The 17,279-nt window shown below is 33.0% G+C and overlaps 1 protein-coding gene across 1 annotated transcript in view; it reads right to left on the reverse strand.

Moving 5' to 3' along the window:
• The window catches only part of chic (profilin chickadee), a 21,152-nt gene extending 5,031 nt beyond the window's left edge, over positions 1 to 16,121 (reverse strand). Inside the window, exons 1-2 of the mRNA XM_018508436.1 lie at positions 15,870 to 16,121; positions 6,842 to 7,111 (exon numbers count right to left, since the gene is read on the reverse strand). Coding sequence (XP_018363938.1) covers positions 6,842 to 7,111; positions 15,870 to 15,980 — 381 coding nt within the window. The 5' untranslated portion in view covers positions 15,981 to 16,121. The remainder of the gene's footprint in view (positions 1 to 6,841; positions 7,112 to 15,869) is intronic.
• Between the last annotated feature and the right edge of the window lie 1,158 nt (positions 16,122 to 17,279).

Raw genomic sequence — 17,279 nt, forward strand, 5'->3', positions numbered from 1 at the left:
TCATCCCTAAAGTCAAAATAACAAATATAAATGTAAAGTATTGTGTCAATTATTTAACATTACTAGTTCGTTAATAAATAACACAAGACGAATGAATTACTTTAACTTAAAATTTAGAGTGGATCTCCTGGGACATGTAAAAAATGTTAAAATTAACATTTTCTTTTTTACTATGTAAAAAGTGAGTAACATACGAAAAGTAATATGCAAAAAAAGTATCTTATTTTGATGTTTGCAAGAAAAATTTTAACTTCTGATGTCACAGTTTGTATACTATACAAATAAAGGTCCCGGCCAAGCCCAATTTTTCGTTGCCGAAAAATATAAAATTACTAACATTCTGCAAACTTCTTTTCGCAAGACTAGATAAGAGAGATTCTCTTTAGATCAGTGTTTAATGTTAAATAAAGAATATTGTGTCTAACCTAAATGTTTCTGTTAAGCAAATTAATGGAATAGCACTAAAAATATTTTATTCTAGATTTTAGAATTTTTCATCTAAGAATAAAATATTTTTCTCTAAAGAATAAATATAATTAGCTCTATATCGAGGAGTAATAGCATTGAATATAGAAATCTTTTCTGCAGACGAGTCATTTGTAAATAAAGAATGTAGATAAAACAAAATAATCAGATCGCTTTAAGACACTTGTAAAAATGAATTTTTATTTCCGAGAACTATCCTTACTTGCCCTCTCAGCAAACCATGAATATAACTACTACATAATATAGATGTAATTGATGTATATATTAGCAATTATATCAGTTATAACAGTTATATGATTGGACTGATAGATAACAAATAGTCATAAAAGGTGAAATAAAAATAGGAGACGCATGCACATTAAGCAAATAAATTTCATATGCCTTTTAGGACTATTTATTGACTATCAGGGCAGATAAAGATAGCTTTCGACTATTTTTATAAATGTTATAAAGTAATCTCATTATTTTGTTTTATACAAATTCTCTTTATTTATAAATAGCATGCAAGGAATTTCAACGTGTCATTTCTCGCTTATAACGTTACGATCTAATATGATAGTGGCAACAGGAAAACAATAGAGAAATCGGACCCTCTCTCAAAATCAGTAAAAGTTGAAGTGTTAAATTTTAAGAGCGGAAATTTATCATTTGGTCAATATCTTCCCGTATCTGTTCGTAAACGCAAACTTTTTGTGTCTTCATTCTTCTGAATTGCTGTCGATTAAAATTTACGTGAATTACAAGAACGTAAATACACATGAATACTTGAAACAATTCGACCAAAGGGAGAACATTTTTTCCCGATTGCAGAAGCATTTTGACGAGCGCGCGAGAAAACGCACATTGGCACAATAGGAGCGTGCGCGAATGTCCGCGGGACGAGTATTGAGTGACAAACCGATAATGATAAGCGCGTAGCGACGTGGGATGCAAGCTTACTGGTTAAATCGAAGCGATGGTACGAGGGGAATCATGAATAAATGTCGTGTTAATCCAACGTGTCGCACAGATAGTGATGGACTTAATGTAAAACACATTGAATCATTTTGAATATATGAAATTCTGGAATAACTTCGAATATTTCACAAGTTATATAATAAATAAAAAATTAAGAACTCTTAAATGTATTTGGAATATCAAAAGACTTTTGAATATTTTGAAAATATGTCTATATATATATATAAATATATATATGTAATAACGCTTTATTATTATTTCGTTCTCTGTCTCAAGTCTTAAGCATTTATTCTCACATTCAATTTCTGAGATAAATTTATTTGAATATAGTGTCCCGCCACTGTCACATATTTTCTTTACTTTTGAGCTAATTTAGAGACGAAAATCCTAATACGAATATCGAGGATACAATAATTTTTAAATTAGTAACGATTATGGGCTTGCTAAAATAAGCCATTACCTAAATTTTAAGAGGCATTTCATTTTTGACAGCTTAAAAAAATCTATTTTTTACTCATTTATATTTCTACATGTGTAGAATATCTCTATAGAAAGATTGTTTGAAACTCGCAATATTAATGAAGTTACATACAAGCTCAATACGTAAGAGCGCATGAGACCCTCCAAGCGCAAGAGCAGCACTTGCGTAAATGCTATTCAGGTTACTCAGAAGAAACCAATTTAACCAATACACAGTAAAAAAGAAAATGTTAATTTTAACATTTTTTACATGTCCCAGGAGATCCACTCTAAATTTTAAGTTAAAGTAATTCATTCGTCTTGTGTTATTTATTAACGAACTAGTAATGTTAAATAATTGACACAATACTTTACATTTATATTTGTTATTTTGACTTTAGGGATGATTTAAAACTAACATATAAAATAAGTAGAGTACATAGAAGAGTAGTTGCAGTAACTAGTAAGAAAATGTTAATAAAACATTTTTATTCGTATAATGTGAATGAAAAAATTCTTAGATGTTAAATTGACTGAGATATATAGATTAATTGAAACAATTGTGTTAAAAACACTCAAAATAATATTCCATTTTTAATTGACATACGCAATTGTTAAGTTAGAAAGGTGACATGAATCTAACACATCAAAATGTTACAAAAATAATAACATATCAGTTGTATGTTGATTTTACATTGAAGTAATAATCAAAATGTGGTAACACAAGAAAAATTCTACATATGGATGCATGATTTTTTACTGTGTAGATGTTGGTTATAATCTATTATCGTTTCTAAAGGCTCATAGAAATTGACTGTTATTTTCTATAGGGTAACTCCGGTATATACACTACACCTAACAAAAACTTAATTTATTAAGTATTATTTATTATGTTTGAGATAAATGAACTATACCAATAAAAACTTTGTACTATCTACTACTACAACGAAATATTAGAGAAATCCAAAATACTTATTTTTCATATTAAAAAAAGCTTTTTAAAACTCTTACATTTTTGCTATACAAGACATCAAACTGAACAAAGAATATAAGAGTTAAGCACTTGTATTTTGTTATATTCCATTCTTTTAAGTTGTAGCCTTTAGGAACTGGCCTATTCGGCCCATCTAACGTCTTATCTTTACGTCTCAATCATTCCGTTTTTTACGTCTAACATACGTTCTACAGGAGTAGGTAGTATCTCCTAGACATTTGAGATACAACTTTTAATCATACAGATGGAGCAGAAGTTTCTTTTAAGTAAATTTTCTGCGATGTGTGAGACGCTGATGGGATCGAACCCGGATCCATGGATTGCTAGTCCGCGGACTGAGCAACGAGCCATTGGGCGCTTTATACTCCATTCTTTACTATCCCTTTACATTTACGTAAATAAACATTAAACCTTTTGCAATCTCTGTAATAATCATTCTATGTGGATCATGATATATACGATTGCGCTATTCACTACATTGACAAATCGATTCAACTGACTGTAACTTTATTAATATTAACAGTAGGAAACTGAAATCATAACACAATACTAATATCATATAAAGGCATATAAAAGAATGGTTGTACGCACATTACTCCACTCCTATTTTTTCTGACTTCTGCGGCATAAATCCTCACGCGGCGTAAATATCCGGCATAGTTACCCTATGCTACTTATATAGTTTAGAAGAGAGAAAGTAGAAAACCGTTAGAACTGCTTGAATCTCGTTCTTTGTCGTGTATAGCGTCAATTGTATAGTGTATATTTGAAAATGTTCCGCAACAAGAAAACCTTTAAAACTGTTAATACTCGATCTAAATGTAAAGGATAAATAGCAAAGAGATATATGACTACTAAAATGACAGGCAGTGCAGAAAGGTCATAAATCATGTGTCACATTTTTCTTTAAAGAGGCCAGGATAATTATTTACAATGACAAACACTTTGTCTATTAACTTGACCTTGACATACACTGTCAAGGTCATGATCCTGAGTGACTTCCAACAGATTTTAGCTGTCGTTCGTTACTTGTTAAAAAGTTATAAACAAAAAAGTTAAAGAAATAACGTCTTATTTCTGCTATATACAATATTAAGAACCTTACACTCCCCTTCCCCTTTCGCTTCGCGTTATAAAGTACATGCGTGGGGGCAGTATATGCTGCCTCCCTACAGGGGGAGGGGGCAATCTCTCCCCTCTCCAAAAATCTAATCATATTTTAGTCACAGTATAAATAAGAACAGTAGGTACACTCAGTTAAAAATAGTGGCGATCGTTCTGCACAATTCTGCACAATTTTCAACATGGCGCACCAATCAGTTTCTCTAGTCCCTAAGATTATTCGCTCTTATTGGTGCTCACGCACAATTTTCAACATGGCCGAATAGGACATAAAGATCAAATGTGCCGACACAGAGTGTACCTACTGTTCTTACTTATACTGTGTTTTAGTATGGGATGGCCCTCACTTTGCGTACACTTTACAACGCAAAGCCACGATAGACACAATGTTCGAGTAATTCTGAGTGGTAAAATAACTTATTTTTGCACGAAAATATTTAATGGCATGTGTATGCAAAGATAAGACGGAAATAAATCGCCATACCTAGATATATAGTATGTGCAACCAGGTAACAATCGTACGGTACCAGTTGTACTAACCTAAATTCTCCAATTACTCTGAACAGTCCATGGGCGCGTTCAAGTTGACAAAGCGGCTAGTCTGCTTGCCAAGCAAATGCATATGATTGATTATTACTTATAGATTCAACCAATCATATTCAATCGCTCGGCGAGCAGGCTAGCAGCTTTGTCCGGCTTGAACGCGCCGGGTGGCACCCAGTTGGACACGGCTCAATTGGACACGAGCCACTCACAGCGCTTGAGACTACAAAGCTCCTAGGCACCTGGTCTAGGCTGTGATTGGTGATGTCCAATCAAGCCGTGATCAATCGGGATTATCCCGAACGCGCCCACGGAATAATAAGGAGATCAAACTCGAGGTCTGAAAGTGGGCTCGAAACATGGTGTAGGAAAACCCATGGAAAATCCGACAATGTGATTTTAGTGCCATCACACCTTGCGGGAAAAGTTAGAAGTATTGACTGTCACGTGGTCATAGGTCACACGTATGTATGTATGTAGTAGTATGTATGTAGTGATACACACATGTGATCTGTGACCACGTGACAATTAATACTTCCAACTTTTCCTGCGTGATGACATTAAAATCACATTATCGGATTTTCCATGGATTTTCCTACACCGTGTTTCAAATCCACTTTTTTCATGACCGGCCGCTTGAGTTTGATCTCTTTCTTATTACTCCGTGAACGCGCCCAATGACTCACAAGGTTTCGCGTTGCATACTCCAACATGCTTCAACATGTTCCTACCATAGCTCCTACTCACTCTAACGAGCGCGTTTGAGTGAGTAGGAGCTACAGTTGGAGGAAGTAGGAGTATGTTGGAGCATGCAACGCGAACAAACCTATAGTATCCCATGATCCATGTGGTGCCCTGATCTTCCCTATTTTTATTATTAGGGAAAATGGTGTATATCGATTTAGCTTCGTGAATTTTAACGATGTACATATGTATTTTGATGTAATCTACGTAAATTATTATATTCTTAATTTTTTTCAACATTATAATAGAGTAATTATTAAAAAATGTGCACATCGGTAATTTGATATAAGTGCATTAGAGTTAAATAAGAATTTGACATGTTTTAACCTTACTTCAATATATTTAATATAAAATCAACATATTTAATTCTTTTCATGTCAAAAATAATCTATTTATCTGCAATATTATCACAAAAATATTTATCATGCAAGGCAAATAAACATATAAGTTATAAATTTATCTCGACAGCTGACATTTCATATTTAATATCTTGCTAATGAATTAATATTTTGTGATATGTTCCAATATAATTAATTATGTATATGTAATGTATAAATACGTTCTATAGAAGCAAAAACAATTTTTTAATAGTAAAAAATACCACTGCATATTGATATTATAATCTCAATGTAGTTAATAGGGCCCTCCGCGATAACATCTTTACTATTTGTCATATCATCATGCCTGAGCGAAATGTCAACTCTGTAATTAATAAACTTTAATCGTTAATAATTTTAAAACTATTATAGTCTCGACATTTTTGTATTCAGATTTTCATCTCTAAATTACTTTAAAAATGTGTCTTTAAGAGGAAATAATGGCAAGATACCTCGTATATATTACAATAGATGTATTATTTCAACATCTAACTCTGACAGCAAGTGGCGCTTCTGTTACTTTGTTAGATAATTTTACTCATTTCGGTTCATTTTTAACAATTTTAAATGTTCCAGATATTCAGAAATTTTCAATGCAAAAATTATCCAGAGATTCAAAACTTTCAAATTTTCAAAATTTTTAAGAATTTTCATTAATAATATTCGAAGTAATTCGATACTTGAATATATTTAAATTATTTTAAGTGTTTAAAAAAATTCGATCGTCTGCAGATTACGATATACCAACGGTAATTGATTATTAATAATAAAATAAGATATGTACATACATCTTACTTCAATTCGTTTGTATTTTCGGAATTAATTAAATTTTATCGTACGCCATGCGCATAAAAAGAGCAAGACTGGAAGTTTATATTTATAAATAGTTAAAAAGGACTGCTAGAGATAAATTTAAAGAAAATGCAATAATGTGCGGTTTATCCTTTCGCGCCTTCATGAAAGGCAAAATCAAATTTCTCTATAATATAAAATATATATAAAATTAAATATCTCCCAAAATTCGTAAGAGAGAATTTTCTAACTGGTAAGGAGGTTCACTCTACACGCGCTTTGAGTTCCTATAATAAAGCGCTAACTCTTCGCGATGGCGACGATTACTTTAAGCTGAGCAAGCTGAAAGTTGTTGTCACATACTGACCTAATAGCCGCAGGACACGAGGTATTCGCCCAGTTTTTCAACGACAGATGCGGCTTGCTGTGGTTGTATGGGGTCCTCGTACAGAGAGACAACTACGGCTTGCGTCGTCTTCATGCAGTGGACGCCGACTTTGCCGAGTTTTGCCCTTATCACACGGTCCGTGCCCGACAAGTAGATGTACCTATTGCCAGCTAAGGTAACCCCGGACGACGTCAGGATGTCTTGCTCTTCGAAACTCTGCACTAATTTCGCGAGTTCTTCTTTACTTACCTAGAAATAAAGAGAAATCTCTTGTATACAGTGACAGCGTGATATCATGCTTACGCTACGCGAAGATCGTTTCACATATATGTATCCCGGAAGTTGTCTGGAAAAGTTACGGGTTTCCTTATCGTAGAAGAATCGTAATTATTCTAACACAAACAAATGCAAAGAGTTTTATTCGGTTAAAGCTGGATCTCAGTGTCTGATAATATTTCTACATGAATTTACAAGTATTTTCTAGTTCAGCAAAAAAGTTATGCGATGATTACTTGTTGATCTTGGAACGCAGTCCTAAAGCTGTAACAGTAATGTCGCACCGTAATTATTATGACATTCTGTGTCAATTGTCGTATAATCATTCATTATGGATACAGATATGTAATATAGATACAAGAATTTTAACTTAGAAATAATATGTATTTGTACAAATTCATCGTTTTAGAATTAACTATCAAAATTATACTATTAAAAGACATTACGAATTAGTATAAATCTTATCTAATTATGATACAAATGATTTTTGCATGGAAAAAAATTTTCATTATATTTTACAGTAAAATTTATTATATAATAATTATTATTTGAATCTACTATACAATGATTATCTGTACGAGCGTCTTAACACGGAATGCTAGAAATCCGGATTCGACTCCCGACTGAAGTAATATTTTTCGCAATAAATTTATTTATAGATTTATTTACAGATTTTCAATACATTAAAATAATATCAATTAAACATCAAATTATTAAATTTCTAAGCAATTTAATTTTTAATATTGCTAGGGGTAGTTCAGTTGCGTTTATAAGTCCGAAAAATTATTTCAGCGCATAATTCGAAGAGATGTGATATATAAATTCACATGAAATTATTTAAAGCACTCAAAATCCAGCTTCCGGTATGGGTATTGCTTCTTACTGATTGTTGTATTAATATAGACATTAAAAAATTCAATTACTAAAATCTCAGACGTAAAATATCATTTCTATATATTATATTGTACTTTTTTCGTACTATGCTATATTTGTACAATTCTAATAAATTTTTCTAGCTATCTTATAAGTGACAATTTGGATAATATATCGGATAATATAATAAAAGTTTTCCCTAAGGAAGTAAAAGAAACTTATTATATTCCACCTATAAGAAAATGCAACTCAAGCAAAAGATAATAGATGTAGAGTGGCCAGAGGTAAACTAGTCGATAAATACAAAAATAAAATTACATTTCTACGGACTGCTGGAATTCTATCACGCTAACGACTTAGGAAAGAATCTTGTTAGAATAATGTGGAAATCTCAGATCGATGCAATTTCACGCCATTTATCATCGATGATTACTAATATTCAACTTTTGACAAAGAATAAAATTTATTTAATGAATAACTATTTATCAAAATGATAATATTACAAAGTAATATTCTATTTATAGTTGTTATAATAGAAAGAATTTTATTGATCTTTTTTCTGAAAATTTAGTAAAACAATTTCATTATAGAACTAAATAATGCAGCGAAATAATCGGAATCTTTGAAAAATTATACGAAAGTGGGAAGCGACTTTTTCTATTAAACAAAACATATTTCTTTTAAACAAAAACCTGAAGGAAATACTTTAAATTGTCTAATTATAAAAATTCGAAAGAATTTTTAATGATAACTATGATATATATTAAACTTACTTATGAGTTTACATTGTAATTGGTTATTTATAAATAATTTATTTAGATTAATAATGATTTTAAGAAAAAGTTTCCAAATAATTACGGTCAAATATTTTTAAATTTCAAAAATGTATTTGAGAAATTACTACTTATTAGCAAATCCCAAAGCAATTTGTTACTTTCGAAAATCATAAAAAACAAAAAATATTGAAAGGTTAGTAACATTATTTGTATTGTGTTACTATAGGTAAATTATTTTAATAATTATAATAACATACTTATTCGCTAACAAGTATTGCGATTTACTAAGCAGTATTTCTTGATTTCTTCAATATTATATGCATTTATATATATTGGCATCATTGCAGATTCTATGTACTACTTAATGCTGTACTTATTATTTTCATTATTGTCTTAAAATTGAGATATATAAAATGAACGACTAATTGAAAGCCTAATATTTAAATATAGTCGAAGTTATTGTACAAATTAAGGTAAATTAATTTTATAAATTATAACGAATATATTGATTAATGATTAATAATAATTTTAACATTTAAAAAGAATTTTTCTCATTTTAGACATCTGCTAATATTCCCATTATAGAAATTAAAAAGAAGCAAATTGAAGAAATTCTATGCACTGAAAGTCCATAGAAAGTATGGACTTCTAGTGCAACCTTTTGTAATCTTCCAAGGACATACTCCGACATAAAGAAGATTTTCGTAAGTTTCGAAGATGTATTATACGAATCAATCACGTTTTTGAAAGCTTTAGATATTTGTTTTCAATTCACGTATTAAATATTAATTATTCACGTCTGGTTATTTATTCAAATAAGTATATATAACATGAAAACAATATTTTAAATATTATTAATATTGTATCTAAAGTAAATGCATAAATTAATTAAGAAGTGCAAGTAAGTATAAAGTAAATAACTACTATTATTATTACATCATATTTTTCGACGTGACCTGTAGCAGCGTTCATTAGGATGCTTTATATATTTTTTCAAAATGATAAAATTATGAAAAAAATACCTATTAAATTATTCTAAATCACATTTAAAAATAATACGACATATTTGGTGGCCGTTGACTATCTGGATCATAAATTATTTTAATAAATAGTATTTTTTTAATCTATGCTCTAATAAAAATGCATGGAAATGTATTATAAAATAAATGACACAAATTTCAATTTTTTATTATAAGCACATAATATATTCAAGATTATTTATGTACACAGTTAGATTGCGATGCATGAACTAATTGTCCAGTAAATAAACAAAATATTTATTTGTTCTATATCTTTGTAATATTAATCAGTGAATCGCAATGAAACTTTGCATAAATTACGTTGAATATTTAAAGAACTTTATTTAAAAAATTTAGATTTATGTTATTATTTAAAAAATTTTTATTTTTAGCAATAAAAATAATAAATAAAATAAATAAACGACTAAAACATGTTATTAAATAAAATTTTAATCTTATTCGCACAACTTTCATATGTATATAGCTTCTTTGAAGTGTAAGTATTAAACAATATAATATTATATATATATATATAATTATATACTAAGTATATATATTTATAGTCCCCAGAAAGTATTAAACACATTTCCAAATTTAATTTTCTTTCCAGGGACTATATGTGTGATACATCCTTAATTACTATCGATCATTCGATTCAATAAAAACGGTATTTAAATGATTGTTTCATTAAATATGAATATGTTAAAGAAATATGATAAATCAAAACTTGAAACTACTGTTTTCTCTAAAGGTGGAATTACAGATAGAGATGGAATTACAGATACAGATGCTGAAGAACTTGCAGAAATGGTACTATCATATCAGAATGATATGTAGTATCAGGATAAAAATAATATGCTTGTTTTAAATTACATTTCAAAATTTTACAATAACAATTAATGCAATTCCTCGTTTTACTATTCAGAATATTATAGAAATACTTTTGAGCTAGTTAGAAATTCTGAAAAATGTAAATTTTCAGTCAAAACAAAACAATTTAGATGTATCGATATTAAAAAATGATTATAATTATACGAAACCATATAAAATTTTGATACTGAATAAAAAACGATTTTATAACCTAAAAAAACTGCAGTTTCTAATAAAACCAATATCGTTTCATAATTGGATGTGAATAGTACAAGCGATGTTTAAATAAAAATGAACCTCCTATGGTCCTAAAAGTCTTGCTAATAACGGTTATCTTAATGATAAATTTACCGACAGAAATCGCGATAAGCTTCAAAAGTGTAACGCGGAGGGCGCAACAATCACGATATAAGCTTTCACTGTGAGATTCATCGAACCACAAAATTTCTTTTTTAATTTTGGAGAATCAAACGTCATGCAACATCGAGACAAGACAAATTCTGAACGAACTTCTAGGAATGCATCTTATCGAAATTACAGGCTTGATCGTATTGTTTGCACTTTTTACATTTAAAATCTCTCTCTCTCTCTCTCTCTCTCTCTCCCCCCTCCCTCCCTCTCCAACATTCGAATATATATATATATATAATACAATGTATGTTTTTCTGATATAATTCAATATTACTATACTAGTTTCATTGAAAATATGAAAAATCTTCACGTAAATGGTTGAAATTTATACAAAGAAATAAAGAAAAACTTGATTTTAATTAGCGCGCGAAATATATTGGACAAATTCTCGAATGACCCACATGAAATATCATTTAAAAACACAAGACGGAGAATAATAGAACATAAATTCTATAAATATGACTGCGCTGTATTAAAAAACATGTTTTATGTGAAGATGAGTTTTCTAAGAGATTTACGTCAAAATTATATAATATGATTTAATTTAAATAATTCACAAACTATATAAAATTTTAAACTATCGATCGAATTAATCGTAAGTCAATCATTAATGAATAACGATTTTGCAATTTATATATATGTGTACATAAATTTGTATATATACAGAGTGTTACATTTTAATCGCCCCAGACGAATAACACGAGAAGGAGACGCGGGATTAAAAAAAGTTTCAGACAAACATAAAAGTTATGTAACTTCGAAGAGGGCACAAGATAGTACCATGAGTTTGATCTTGGATAACGTTGTCAAGGTCAGAGCAAGGTCACTTTGAATTTTTTAAATGGAACCCCCGATTTTTCATTGCATATTTTCGTAGCTTATTCAAATCTTATAACTTAAAAAGTATTTAATGAAAAAATATTTTATTATAGTGTTTTGAAAAGCTCTCGAAGTATGCTACAAGAATATGCAATGAAAAATGAGTTCCATTTAAAAAATTCAAAGTGACCTTGCTCTGACCTTGACGTCACCCAAGGTCAAACCCATGGTACCATCTTGTGTCTCCCTTGAACTCGCATAACTTTTGTCTGAAATCTTTTTTCAATCCCACATCTCGAATTATTCACCTGGGATGATTAAAACGAAACATCTTGTATGTCAATTTATTAACACTTTGTTAAATTGAATTGAAGTATAAAATTAAAATGTTTTCATGACGTTTATTTTGTTCCACCTTTTGGTAAATTTTTTATCGGTATTTTATAAATTTATTGAAATATTTAATTAATCTTTATTAATTAAAGAAAAATTCATAATTTGTTAGAAATTAATGAATGAAAAATCTAAATCCCATTTTTAAGATTAAAATCTATTCTTAATATATTACTTAAAAACAATCGCTAAGAGTTTTTGGAGTAATTTATTTCTAAATTGCAACTAATCAAACTCCAATATATAATAAACAAAATCGAATATTAATGTACATGTATTATATACATATACGTAATTATATATATCCACGTAATTATATATATCCACGCACGCGCACAACATTTCGCTTATTAAAAATAAATTATTAGGATTGACAATAAATATTCATCAAGTTTCGTTTATATTATTAAAAAAAAACCATAAAAAATACGCAATATATGTACGACGCAGACAAAACAAATATTTAACTGGTACCCGTGCACGATTAATAATAATGTTAGTCTTAATAAATACTGACAATATTACTGATCGTGTGTGATTAACATTGATACATTGACGTAGAATAATGTGGATTTTGATTCCCGAGCATCAGAGCTTGCGCACAATAGAACAAATATTAGGAACAGGAATAAATATTAAGATTTCAACCTACCAGATACCAGTTACACCGGAATACACGGTTTCTAGTAGGTTGAAATCTTAATATTTATTCCTATTGTGTGCGCAGGGCTTTAGTATCGCTGTGTAGTGGACATATTGACAGCAATATTAAGGGCCGGTTGTTCCACCTTTTGGTAAATTTTACCTGTTGAGTAAGTAGCAAGATTACCCAATCACATGCGCGGATTACCAGATTTACCTCACAGGTAAAATTTACCAAAAGGTGGAATAATCGGTCCTGTGTATGTGAAGACGGGCGCGTCAGTATTTTCGTCAGTCTAATCCGTAATCATGGACAAAATAACCTTGAAAAGTAGATATATTAAACCATCGTTTACGTTTCGTTCTTTTTTTATAAATAATGCTAATATTATAGAGTAATACGTGCTTTTTCTTTATTAAAATTCATGTCACAGTATGTCACAGTACGTTAGATAACGCAGAATTAAAGTGAAACATTGTCGATAATACTGATCGTATAAGGTTGTAAAAATATTGATACACAGTCAGTATTACTGATTTAATATTACTGATTAGTATTATTGACCATGTAGGGTCGCCTTAAGAGGATACTGTTCTGCAATATCGACGAAATGAGTATTTCGTACTTTTCCATTTTTTCGTTTTTCTTATACAGAAATTATAGAATAGAAAAGTCCTTCTCTCCAGAATAAAAGAAAAAAACACAAAAAGCTGCAGGAAACTACGAATCTATATGAAAAAATATGTATAAATTACAGATTCCTGCTACCACATAGATAATTTCTTTACACGACATAAATACGTGATTCCAAGTACGCACGCACGCACGCACGCACGCACATATATAACGAAAAGTTTTTCACATTTAAATAACTTGACAATTAAAACATAATGAAAATTATGATTTTGAAGCTTATAAGAGAATTTAATGGAAAAGCACAATCTGAGTGTATACATTTGCATTCATGCAATATATAGGATACAACAAGCATGAAACGTATGTATATGTTATACTTAATGTTTTACTTTAGAATCAGTTTTATCGACATTGATCAAGCTCAATCATCGTTGCAGTATCCCCTTAAGAGCTCCAATATTCAACTGAAATTATAACTCAAAGAACAAGTAATTTGAAAAGTAAATAAGCAACTTTAATCTGAAGGTGAACGATACTGATAATATCAACGTAAGAAAATTATTGGAATATTTTTTTTAATATTCGGATTGAAATATATACGCATATCCTGCAAAATCACGCATTCTCTCTCGTGCCTACTGCCTACGTGACTGTCATTAAAATAACCTAAAAATTCTGTTTATCCATTTATTGAGCGCCATGGAAAGAAACGTTCTCCAGAATTTACATCAAATCGATGTTCCGAACCAAATCGTGTTCAGTTATCAAGAATCCTCACGATTGCTGATGAAAATAATTAATTGTACCATTTCTACATCACGATGCAACAACGCGCTGCATGGCCCGTGTCCGGGGAGTCGATAGAACGCGGCCATGTTAAGCGTCATCGTTGCCGTCGCCAAAAAACCATTGTAGGTAGGTATGGCTTCTCGAGAGAAACACAAGGCAGCATTGGACGAAACCGCTAGAATTTCGGAACTCCAATTTCGGTGCCACCGACACGTGGGCATAACTGTCTCCAACAACGCGAAGCATGATTCACCGTCGTAGAATTCCTGCTAGTTACCTTCATACTCGCATGTGCAGACATCAAGAGAACGAATTCATCGTCAAAACCATACAGATTTAAAGATTTTTTTTATCGCTAAAAAAAACAACGGACTTGTGCGAAAACTGGCTGCCGCTACCGCCACTACACGCCACACCCTTTTCGACGCGTTCGGCATAGAATCGATTCTCAAACCAGCGAGCGAACGCAAGTAACGACGCCCGATGTGCCAAAGACATTTTCGTCGCTCGGTCATCCAACGACGACGGACGAGTGTGTGACAAGGACATTCGCGTGCATTCCGTACGACTCTATTGTCGCGTATTTTCGAGAAAAACGGAGGCGTGGAACATGTCCGCCGCCTCCAAGCAGCTCATCATCGTTCCATGGAATTTCGTGATGACGGTGAAGATCTGCCGGCAGAACACGTATATTACGATAATATTCGCTGGCGGTGATACGAGAGGTCTCATAGCAACAGGAGCGAGCGAGCAAGCAACGAACCGATCGACCGATTAACTGACCGACCGTTTGGGGCCGGCCGGCCGGCCGGCCGGGGCCGGGGCCGGCCGGCAGTCGTGCATATAGGTATATATACGTGGCAATGTGGCATTACATTTCGGGGTTAGAAGCGAGATCGTCGACGTGCATGCCGCGCGGCGCATTGCGGCGCTCCACAGTGACCATCACAGTTCGGCTGGCTCACTTGAGAGAGCCGTGAACCGGTTAGATTCGTTTGCTTCGTTTCGTGCTCGAGCCGAATGAACTCGAACGAAAACCGCGCGGGCCGCGGACGGCGCGGATAATCTCATCGGAGCATCTGTCCTCTCTCTCTCTCTCTCTCTCTCTCTCTCTTGCGCTCTCGCTTCTTCTCGCTCATGTACACTCCGTCTTTCGCACTTCTCTCCCTCGCCTCGCGCCGACAAAGCGTGCTCCATGCTTTATCGGAGGGCTCTTTATTCCGCGCACTTTCCCTTTTATCGAGGGGGCGTGCTACCAAATCTATTTGTCCTGTCTATCCCTCGTTCTCGCTTCACGACTATCACTCACTCGTTCCCTCTTTTCCTCCCTGCCCCTTTTCCACACCCTCTCACTCACTCTCTCTTTCTCTCACTCATTCATTCTTTCTCTCGCCTTCTCTGTCTCTCTCTCTCTCTCTCTCACACGCACGCACTCTCGCGCTCTCTCCCTCTCTCTCTCTCTCTACCGTTTCTTGGTACATTCTTTTGGAGCTGCTACTCACTTCGAAGCCTTCAGATTTCGCCCACACATTGCCATCGTGTCCGGCGATCGCCGCTTTGGTAACACACCTAGACGCGAGCAGCTGCTTATCAACGTAATCCTGCCAGCTCATTTTTGAACACAAGGAGGGAAGGAAAAGACGATCAAAACCGTTCACTACGATACACTAGACGACCGCAACCCGTCACCGACTGCCTCGTCTCGCAACTACCGATACGCGCTCTCCGAACTCCGAAACGCCGGTCGTTCCGCCAATCCCCCCTTTACAACACACTCTACTTCTTTGCCCCTCCCAACGTCTGTTGCCGTCATCGCCAAGTCGTCCTTCACAGTTACATTGCTCCCTCTACCTGGTATTTCCATAACCAGCGACACAAGAATTCTAGAGACATTTAAGGCTGCGTTTAGGAATTACGCCTGGACAATTCTAGGGTGCATTTTTGCTATAATATACGTAACGTAACTTATAGCTTAGAATTACCTGGGTGTAATTCCTGAACGCAAGCCTAAAGCCTTGTGTCCACGATGCTAGAAATCGGTCCGAGATCTCGGATGAAGAAAGCATTGACCAATCGCAATGGTCATTTGATCAAATCGTTCAAATGTGATTTGTTAATTTTTTCTCTATCCGAGATCTTGGACCGATTTCTAGCATCGTGGACACAAGGCTTAAGGCCCAGTTTCACAATTCACGATTAACTCTTAACCGAGGTTCAACTTATTTCTCATTTTTTTCCAATTCTAGAATTGAAAAGAGATAATGAATAAGTTGAACCTCGGTTAAGAGTTAACCGTCAGTTGTGAAACTGGGCCTAAGGGCCATTTTCACCAAATTCAGTTAACTTAGGGTGCCGTTACATGCGGCGTAACTTGCGTAAGCGTAACTTGCGCCGACCAATCATATCATTTCACTTGAACATCAGTTTCTGTCTAGTCACTTCATACTTTTTACGCTATTTTGTTGTTACGCCAAAACATGATAGAACCACTATGCGTCGAATCTAATTTCTGGCTCATTTTAGCTTATTCTGTCTGAAAAAAATGCACAAGGGTTTCGATTTTGCAACAGTACAATTATAAAAGTCGTGCGCCCCTTTGCATCGCGTGAAAAGTCGAAACCCATGTGGAACAGTACAATTATAGACCTCATTTTGCCTCTGTGACAGATTTCCTAACTTCAATATAGTCATCAACTTTAACGCTTAATATCTCAGATCACAAGGCAGAACGACGTTTTTTTTTGCCAAATTCTATCGTTTCATGCAAAAACGCGTCGAATAAGCCTAAGAGTAGTTTCACAAAATTTTCCGATTTTAATAATTTATTTGATCATCCGCTCATATACAGGGTGTTTGGCGACTACCGCATTTTTTGTCATACGTGGGTAGAACAGCCTATACTGAATCAAAAA

Source organism: Trachymyrmex cornetzi, unplaced genomic scaffold (genome assembly GCF_001594075.2).
Source record: "Trachymyrmex cornetzi isolate Tcor2-1 unplaced genomic scaffold, Tcor1.1 scaffold26, whole genome shotgun sequence".
Classification (NCBI taxonomy): Eukaryota; Metazoa; Arthropoda; class Insecta; order Hymenoptera; family Formicidae; genus Trachymyrmex; species Trachymyrmex cornetzi.